The sequence below is a fragment of the Myotis nattereri genome, assembly GCF_964212035.1.
Source record: "Myotis nattereri genome assembly, chromosome: X".
Lineage (NCBI taxonomy): Eukaryota > Metazoa > Chordata > Mammalia > Chiroptera > Vespertilionidae > Myotis > Myotis nattereri.
Window position 1 is genome coordinate 16,894,625 of NC_138078.1, and position 10,362 is coordinate 16,904,986.

The 10,362-nt window shown below is 47.3% G+C and overlaps 1 protein-coding gene across 1 annotated transcript; it reads left to right on the forward strand.

The window, feature by feature from the left end:
• Positions 1 to 6,206: 6,206 nt before the first annotated feature.
• Positions 6,207 to 8,120, forward strand: LOC308536006 (putative ATP-dependent RNA helicase DDX53; the record flags this gene model as incomplete). The annotated part of the gene is made up of 1 exon (XM_081115016.1): positions 6,207 to 8,120. One exon carries the CDS (start codon positions 6,207 to 6,209, stop codon positions 8,118 to 8,120), a length of 1,914 nt encoding a protein of 637 aa, XP_080971142.1.
• Positions 8,121 to 10,362: the final 2,242 nt, after the last annotated feature.

The window sequence follows — 10,362 nt, forward strand, 5'->3', positions numbered from 1 at the left end:
CAGCCCCAGCAGCCCCAGCAGCCCCAGCACCACCTAAATAACTTAAGGGAAACTTTATTTAGTCTTCTTTTAAAAGCAATCTAGTTTAAAAATGAGTTGCAGTTAAGAGAGAACAAAGAACATGGTACCTAAGAGTGACATAGACAGACAGAGGAGAGGCTGGGCACTGGTCAGGGGCTTACATGCCAACTGTTCTCCACCTGGGAAATGATGTAAAGTCGGTTTCTTTAGTTTTCTGCTCAATGGTCTTCTCCAGAGAGTGGAGTGGCATCTGCTCCCTTCTCCCTGGGGCCTGGCTTGGTGGTCGCCTTGGGGTCTGGCTGCGCTCCAGCGGGCATCGCACGGGCCTGCCTGCTCCGCCTGGCCCTGTCCACACGTTGCTTCCTCTGAGTCTTCCTTGGGCGCAGCCCCGGTCCATCACCTCCTCCTGTGTCTCCCACCGCCAGGGCCGATAAGGAGGCCCACACAGAGTTCAGGTCTGCAAGGAGCTGGTCCTCTGCTTTCAGAACCTTCGGGATCTCCTCTTGCAATTGTTCCCTTCCATGACCTTCCTTCCCTACCTCCGGCATCTTCCTGGAGCACCACATGCCTGCCCTCCAGTAGAAGGCTGTCTTTGTGTGACTTTCAGGGCAGCCTTCAGGGCCTGGTGGCCGCTGCGGCCCTTCCACGTTGGGCGACGGGCCTAAGGCTCGGCCGGGAAGGCGGGCGGCTCCCCAGCAAGTCCCGCTGCACCAGGCACACGTGTGCCCGCCCTCCAGGCATGGCGGCTCCACACTGTGCTCAGGGCCTGGGAGTTAAGCAGCAGGGTGGTCCTGATGCGCCTGTGGCTGTGGCAGCCAAGCAGAGTTCCGACAGGCTGCAGATGGGGGCTGGGGGAGCCCCCTGGGTGGCGGCCCCTGCCAGCAGCTGCAGGAGGCTGGCCTAAGATTTGGACTTCAGCAAGTGAGGCAGGCGGGGCAGCAGCTGGACAGGGGGGCGGCGGTGGAGGCGGGGCAAGGGCAGGGGTGAAGGGGCCTGTGGTAAATCTAGGGGCCTGGGCGCTGGCTCCAGGGCGGGCGCTGCCTCACGGCTCCGCTGATCCCGCTGCCTGGAGGCCTCTCAGCTCCGCTGATGCCGGGGCTCTGAGGCCTCTCGGCTCTGCTGTTCCCGGAGCACTGAGGCCTCTTGGCTCGCTGATCTTGGGGCCCTGAGGCCTCTCGGCTCCGCTGATCCCGGGGCCCTGAGGCCTCTTGGCTCCGCTGATCCCGGGGCCCTGAGGCCTCCTGGCTCAGCCGATTCCGGGGCCTGGAGGCTTCCCCACTCTGCTGATCCCAGGACCCTGAGGCCTCTCAGCTCCGCTGATCCCAGGGCCCTGAGGCCTCTCGGCTCTGCTGATCCCGGGGCCCTGAAGCCTCCAGGCTCTGCTGATCCCGGGGGCCCTGAGGCCTCTCATCTCCGCTGATCCCGGGGCCCTGAGGCCTCATGGCTCAGCTGATCCCGGGGCCGGGAGGCTTCCCCACTCCGCTGATCCCGGGGCCCTGAGGCCTCTCGGCTCCGCTGATCCCGGGGCCCTGAAGCCTCCCGGCTCCGCTGATCCCGGGGGCCCTGAGGCCTCTCATCTCTGCTGATCCCAGGGCCCTGAGGCCTCATGGCTCAGCTGATCCCGGGGCCCTGAGGCCTCCTGGCTCAGCTGATTCCAGGGCCGGGAGGCTTCCCCTCTCCGCTGATCCCGCTGCCATGAGGCCTGGCAGGTGCTGCAATTGACCATAGGGTGACTATAAATGATAAATGTAAAGCCTACTTTTAGTTAAAGAAAGAAATGAAAAATCAATCATGTAAGTACAGGACGAGGAAGAATGGACTCAAATGCCCATCATGTTCCAGTGAGGGGCTTTGTGTCTTGACTTCATAGGTAGAATGAGTACAACAGTCATGCTCAGTAATGAATACATATAAAGTTCAGGCCATTTCTGCTGATTTGTGTAGTTCTATGTGCCATATCACAAAAGCTCCTCAATGAATCATTCCCAATGGAGAAGGAACAGGATGATGTGCATCATGGAAACCATGACATATCAGGAAATATTTTAGAGAGCAGGGTAACAATTAAAGAGACAGCTCTGGATATTTGACCTCCCCAAACCAGCTTTAAGTGCGATAGAGAAGCCGTATAGCCTCTGAGGTCAACCCCAGAACACTGCCACCCAGAGGCTGAGCCACAAACTGACTCTTTGCTAAACACAAAAAAAGGCAGTCTGGGAAACAAATACGGCCTGCTTTAAAATAAGGACTGTGGTTTACAACACAGAGGAACAGTGTATCGCAGGGAAATTCAACACTCTCGTGAATACCTGGCAGGACTAAGTGCCTGGTATGTGGCGCCTTGTTGTGTTGTATTTTGTGCCTTTAAATCAACGCAGCCGATCCAAGCAACAGCAGCCTCCTGAGCACCACACCCTCTGCTGAGGAACAGCAGCTGTACGTGAAACCTCCCCCCACCAGCCAGAAGAGCCACCACAGCTGTGAACAGCACCCACCAGAGGAGCTGCTGCCAACTGAAGAGCAGCTGCCACCGCAACCGCCCGAAGAGCAACCACAGACCAAGGAGTCACTGCCACCCAGGGAGCAGCCACTGAACGACTCAACGTCTAGATATGTCAGTGAGATCAAACATGGGTAGACAAAGAAACCCCCAAAGGAAAGAGAAGGACGACTCTCCAGAAAAGCAGCTAAGTAATACAGAGGCATGCAACATGACAGAAAAAGAATTCAGAGTAAGGGTCCCAGAGTGCATAAACCGGATGGAGGAAAAAATCAACAACTTCTGCAAGGAGCAAGAAGAAACAGATGAAAAAATCAATAACATATGGAAGAAGCTAGAAGAATCAGATGAAAAAACCAACAACTTAAGTAAGACCCAAGAAGAAATGAAGAGTGATATAGCTGCAATAAAAAACACCATGGAAAGTATCAACAGTAGACTAGGAGAAGCGGAGGACCGAGTTAGTGAATTAGAAGACAAGGAAGCAAAACACACCCAAAATGTACTGCAATTGGAGAAAAAAAATAAAAAGACAGGAGGAGAGCCTAAGGGAGCTTTGGGACAACATGAAACGAAACAACATACGAATAATAGGAGTGCCAGAACAGCAGAAAGATGAACAAGGATTAGAAAACCTATTCGAAGAAATAATATCAGAAAACTTCCCTGAGGTGGGGAAGAAAAAAGTCACACAAGCCCAGAGAGTCCCAAACAAGGTGAACCCGAAAAGACCCACACCAAGACACATCATAATTACCATGGCAAATGTTCAGGACAAAGAGAGAATCTTACAGGCTGCAAGAGAGAGACGGAAAGTTACATACAAGGGATCTCCCATTAGATTATCAAATGATTTCTCAACAGAAACACATCAGGCCAGAAAAGAACGGATGGAAATTTACAAAGTGATGCAAAGCAAAGGACCGAGTCCAAGAATACTCGATCCAGCAAGGCTATCATTCAGAATTGAAGGGGAAATAAGAAGCTTCACAGACAAAAAAAGGCTAAGGGAGTTTATCACCACCAAGCCAGCAATGCAAGAAATGCTAAAGGGACTGGTGTAAAAAGAAGAACTAAAAAGCGCAGAAAGAAAACAGCCACAAAAAAAAAAATAGAAATGGCTACAAACAAGTACCTTTCAATAATAACTTTAAACGTAAATGGACTAAATGGTCCAATCAAAAGACATCGAGTGGCTGAATGGATAAGAAAACATGACCCATATATTTGCTGTCTACAAGAGACCCACCTCATTAGAAGGGACTCTTTCAGGCAAATGGAAATGAAAAAAAAGCTGGGGTAGCAATACTTATATAGACAAAATAGACCTCAAAGTGAAGGCCATAACAAGAGATAAGGAAGGCCACTTCATAATACTAAAGGGATCAATACAACAAGAGGATATAACCCTGATAAACATATATGCACCCAATGCAGGAGCACCCACATACATAAGAAAACTCCTGGAAGATATCAGGGGAGAGATCGACAACAATCCAATCATAGTAGGGGACTTTAATACACCACTGACATCACTGGATAAATCCGCTAGACAAAAACTCAGCAAAGAAACAGCAATCCTAAATGACTCACTAGATCAGATGGACTTAATTGACATCTTCAGAACACTTCACCCCAAAGCCACAAAATATACCTTCTTCTCAAGTGCTCATGGGACATATTCAAAAATAGACCACATATTGGGTCACAAGCAAAGTCTCCCCAAATTCAAGAAGATTGAAATCATAAAAAGCATCTTCTCAGACCACGATGGCATAATATTAGAAATAAACTACAATAAAAACAACCCCAAATACTCAAACACTTGGAAGCTGAATAGCATGTTATTAAATATTGATTGGGTTAACAATGAGATCAAAGAAGAAATCAAAAACATCCTGGAAACTAATGACAACGAAAACACAACAATCCAAAACCTATGGGACACAATGAAGGCAGTCCTGAGAGGGAAGTTTATAGCTCTACAGGCCTACCTCAAAAAACCAGAAAAAATGGTAGTAAATCATCTAACTCTACAACTCAAAGAATTAGAAAGACAGCAACAAGAAAAGCCCAGAGTGAGCAGAAGGAAGGAGATAATAAAGATTAGAGCAGAAATAAATGACATAGAGACCAAAAAAAAAACCAATGCAGAAAATCAATGAAACCAAGAGCTGGTTCTTTGAAAGGATAAACAAAATTGACAAACCTCTAGCCAGACTCACCAAGAAGCAAAGAGAGAGGACCCAAATAAACAAAATCAGAAACGATAGAGGCGAAATAACAACAGACCCCACAGAAATACAAATGATTGTTAAAAAATACTATGGACAGCTTTACTCCAACAAACTAGACAACCTGGAGGAAATGGACAAATTCCTAGAAAAATACAACATTCCAAAACTCAATCAGGAAGAATCTAAAAATCTCAATAGGCCAATAACTATGGAAGAACTTGAAGCAGTCATCAAAAAGCTTCCAGCAAACAAAAGCCCAGGACCAGACGGCTTCACAGGGGAGTTTTACCAAACATTCAAGGAAGAACTAAAACCTATCCTCCTCAGACTACTACAAAAAATTCAAGAGGAAGGAACACTTCCAAGCTCATTCTATGAAGCCAGCATCACACTAATACCAAAACCAGGTAAAGACAACACAATGAAAGAGAATTACAGGCCAATATCCCTCATGAACATAGATGCCAAAATCCTCAACAAAATCTTCGCAAATCGGATCCAGCAGTACATCAGAAAGATCATACACCATGACCAAGTAGGATTTATCCCAGGGATGCAAGGATGGTACAATATCCACAAATCAATAAACGTGATACATCACATAAACAAATTGAAAGAAAAAAAAACACATGGTCATATCAATTGATGCAGAAAAAGCATTTGACAAAATCCAACACCCATTTTTGATAAAAACTCTCAGCAAGGCAGGAGTAGAAGGATCATACCTCAACATAATAAAAGCCATATATGACAGGCCTACAGCCAACAAAAAAAAGAAAAAGAAAAGAAAAGAAATATTTTAGAAAACTAGGAATTTAACCCTATGAACAGAGACCTTAAGGGGATTTGACACTGGTCCTTACATATACAAGGATACAAGGTGAATCAAACCTATTCTGTGCAACTTCAACTTTTGCTGAAGAGAGAAAAATGCCATGAAGATGTAACTGGCAAAAGAAGAAGGATCTAAGGAAAGAAACAAATCCACTATATTTCTTCCTGTGGAAATAATTGATTTATTTATTTATTTTTTATTTTTTTTAAAAAGCAAACCTATGTGGATAAGTTCATGGCTTGCTTCCAATCTGCTCCCAAACTGAGCTAAAATTAGAATGAAGTGAGCAATGGAGGCACCTATGACACCCATGGTGCAGAAACACTCACTCTCAAGGTCCTGTAAAGGCCTATAGGCTCAACCTCTGAGAGTGAGTGTCACTTTAAATTTGCTTCAGAGATACCTGCTTACCTCACCCTAACCCAAGCCTGTGATTGGTCAGGCCATCCCTCTGTGACATCACATTAAATGTTTCCCCAGGTAACAGGTATATACCTACCTATCTACAAGTCAGTATGGTCTGTTTCTCCAGAGCCTGAAGAGAAAGAGACCCGAGGCCACATCTCCCAACTGGCGGTAGGCGATAAGTCTGTACCAATTCTACCATGTAGCAATGGCCTGGGCCCCAAAGCAGAAGTGGGCAGAGCCAAAACTAAGGGATCCCAGGGCTGGCAGGGCCTACAGAGATGGCAGGGGAGGAAGAGGTGGCAGAGGCCAGAGCTGGGGCAGCTCCTCCAGCCACCTGGAGCCTAGGGCTCCTGGCCCCCAAGGCCCTCCTCTTGTTTTTAAAATAAAAAACAGTCTGGTTGGTACAGTGATTGGTCATGGCGGGTCAAAAATAAGAGACATTCAGAGTAGGACAAACACGAAAATACAGATCTTCCCGGTACAGGGTGATTCCGAAGCAGACGTAAACATTTTTGGCAGCAAGGATATGCAAGCAAAGGCCAAAGCAATTATAGAGACTATTGTTGAAAGACAAGGAAGCAACCACCAATATTCAGAAGGCACTGCTAATAATGCTGCAGCCCAGCCAGCTGTTGCAAGAGACTTAACCACAGATAACACTGTTAGAGAAGTTCGACCATTGATAGACTGGGATCGAATTAAGGCAAGAGTGACAGACTGGGAGAAAAGACGATGGGAAGACTTAGCACCCATTAAAAAAGACTTTTACATAGAATCCAAAGCAACAAGTTCTCTGTCTCCAATGCAGGCAGACCTTTGGAGGAAGGAACACTTCAATATAATTTGTGATGATTTGAAAGATGGTGAAAAACGGTCTATCCCCAACCCAACTATTAAATTTGAGGACGCTTTCCAGAATTATCCTGAAATAATGAAAAACATTAAAAAAGCAGGGTTTCAAAAGCCAACGCCAATTCAATCACAGGTGTGGCCAATTGTTCTACAAGGGATAGATCTTGTAGGAGTCGCCCAAACTGGCACAGGCAAAACTTTGTCTTATTTATTGCCTGGGCTTATTCACATCAGTTCTCAACCAACACCCAGAGAACAGAGGAATGGTCCCGGCATGCTAGTCCTTACACCGACTAGAGAATTAGCTCTCCAGATAGGAAATGAATGTTCTAAGTATGCATATAAAAATCTTAAAAGTATTTGTATATACGGTGGTGGAAGTAGACAACAACAAATAAAAGACGTTGCCAAAGACATAGACATCATTATTGCAACTCCTGGGCGACTGAATGATCTGCAAATGAATAATTTTGTCAACCTTAGAAGCATAACCTACTTAGTCTTAGATGAAGCTGATAAGATGCTAGACATGGGATTTCAACCTCAGATAATGAAGATTTTATTAGATGTGCGCCCAGATCGGCAAACGATTATGACAAGTGCAACTTGGCCAGATGCCATTCGTCGACTTTCACAAACTTATTTGAAAGAGCCTATGATCATTTATGTTGGTACTCTGGACCTAGTTGCTGTAAATACAGTGAAGCAAAATATAATTGTTACCACAGAAGAAGAAAAACGATCTCTTATAAAAGAATTCCTACACAGCCTGTCACCCAAAGACAAAGTCATTGTGTTTGTCAGTAGAAAAATTGTTGCTGATGACTTATCCAGCGATTTAAGTGTCCAAGGCCTATCTGTACAATCCTTGCATGGAAACAGAGAACAGAGTGACCGTGAGCAGGCATTAAATGACTTTAGAAGTGGAAATGTGAAAATACTGATTTCTACTGACTTAGCATCCCGAGGTCTTGATGTTGATGATATCACACATGTGTATAATTATGATTTCCCAAGAAACATTGAAGAATATGTACACAGAGTAGGGCGTACTGGAAGAGCAGGGAAGACTGGCACGTCCATTACTCTTATGACGAAAAATGATTGGAAGACTGCCCCTGAATTGATTAAAATTCTGGAAAGATCAAATCAAAGTATCCCAGAAGCTCTTGTAACAATGGCCAAAAAATACAAGTTAGGTGAACAAAATAGAGACACAGGACACAAATCAAAACTATTTCAACAAAAACCCAAGGAGTTTCATTAAGATCTGCAGTGAAAAGAAGTTGTGCCAGACTACCAGAAGATTCAAGATAAGTTAAAGATATGCAGCGTTCAAGATACTTATTGAAAAGCATTGGAAACATACTGATAGTTTGAAGACAACTGATTATTTAATAATACCACTAAGCTTTCAATATTGTGTGTAAACTCCTTAATAAAGTCAAGTGTTTTGAAAATGACGGAGTGAGAGATTCTGTCGGGGGGAAAATAGATATTATGTGTTGGTTAAAGTTTAGATTCTATTATAGCCTGCTATGTCCATCTGTGTCTTCTCTAAAAGACTTGGTAGTAGACAACAATGGCACTTTTCTTGTTTTAAAATAGTTGTACTGAAATGAAACATAGTTTTTATCAAGCTTATCCCAGTCAATATATTCCATTTTCACCCAGTGATCAGTGCCACAATAATCCCTAAAAATATCTGCAATGTACTTACCTAATTATTTTAATTCATAAGAAAACTAGAGGCCCAGTGCACAAATTTGTGAATGGGTGGGGTCTGGCCAGCCCGCCCCAATCGGGGCCATCAAGCCGGGTGGCCGGGGGTTGGGGGGGGAGGAGGGACGTGGGAGGTTGGCCAGCTGGCTTGCCCCTGATGGGGGGGCCGATTGGGGATGGGGCCAGCCGGGGGGAGGGGCCGCAGGTGGTTGGCTGGTCGGCCCCGCCCCTGATTGGGGTGGGGGGGCCAATCAGGGGCAGGGCCAGCTAAGGGGCGGAGCCATAGGTGGTTGGCTGGCTGGCCCCATCCCCTGGTCCAACTACTGGTCAAACTCCCAGTCAAGGGGACAATTTGCATATTAGCTTTTTATTATATAGGATAACTGCTAAATCTTCTAGAAGATTCCCAAATTCTATTTTTTTCCCAACAGATGTGACTAACAGAACAGGGTGCCTGACTCAGTGCAAATCATATTTTCGTACAAATTTTGTTACCAACCATTGGTAAAAATGGTCTTGACTTTGGAGCTCTCACTTTCTTCACTAGTAAATTCAGGTGGTTATATTAAACTAGGGGCCCGGTGCAGGAAATTCGTGCACTGGGGATGGGTGGGGGGTCCCTTAGCCCCGCATGTGCCCTCTAGCATTCTGGGACCCCTCCCTCCTTACTGCCCACCTGCTTGCTGCTTCCTACCGCTCGGCTTGCTGCTCCTTAGCGCTGCCGCGAAGGCCTGGGGTCTGCTGGGTGCCGGGCCTGCGGGTTTGTGTCTCTGATTTTGGTGCTGGGGGTCTCTGATCAGGGCCCCAGCAGCCCCAGCACCAAGGTGGTGGGCCTTGGGGCTGCTGGGTACAGGCCCCCCGCTGCATGTTTGTGTCTTCTATCAGGCCCCCAGCAGCCCCAGCAGCCCCAGCAGCCCCAGCACCACCTAAATAACTTAAGGGAAACTTTATTTAGTCTTCTTTTAAAAGCAATCTAGTTTAAAAATGAGTTGCAGTTAAGAGAGAACAAAGAACATGGTACCTAAGAGTGACATAGACAGACAGAGGAGAGGCTGGGCACTGGTCAGGGGCTTACATGCCAACTGTTCTCCACCTGGGAAATGATGTAAAGTCGGTTTCTTTAGTTTTCTGCTCAATGGTCTTCTCCAGAGAGTGGAGTGGCATCTGCTCCCTTCTCCCTGGGGCCTGGCTTGGTGGTCGCCTTGGGGTCTGGCTGCGCTCCAGCGGGCATCGCACGGGCCTGCCTGCTCCGCCTGGCCCTGTCCACACGTTGCTTCCTCTGAGTCTTCCTTGGGCGCAGCCCCGGTCCATCACCTCCTCCTGTGTCTCCCACCGCCAGGGCCGATAAGGAGGCCCACACAGAGTTCAGGTCTGCAAGGAGCTGGTCCTCTGCTTTCAGAACCTTCGGGATCTCCTCTTGCAATTGTTCCCTTCCATGACCTTCCTTCCCTACCTCCGGCATCTTCCTGGAGCACCACATGCCTGCCCTCCAGTAGAAGGCTGTCTTTGTGTGACTTTCAGGGCAGCCTTCAGGGCCTGGTGGCCGCTGCGGCCCTTCCACGTTGGGCGACGGGCCTAAGGCTCGGCCGGGAAGGCGGGCGGCTCCCCAGCAAGTCCCGCTGCACCAGGCACACGTGTGCCCGCCCTCCAGGCATGGCGGCTCCACACTGTGCTCAGGGCCTGGGAGTTAAGCAGCAGGGTGGTCCTGATGCGCCTGTGGCTGTGGCAGCCAAGCAGAGTTCCGACAGGCTGCAGATGGGGGCTGGGGGAGCCCCCTGGGTGGCGGC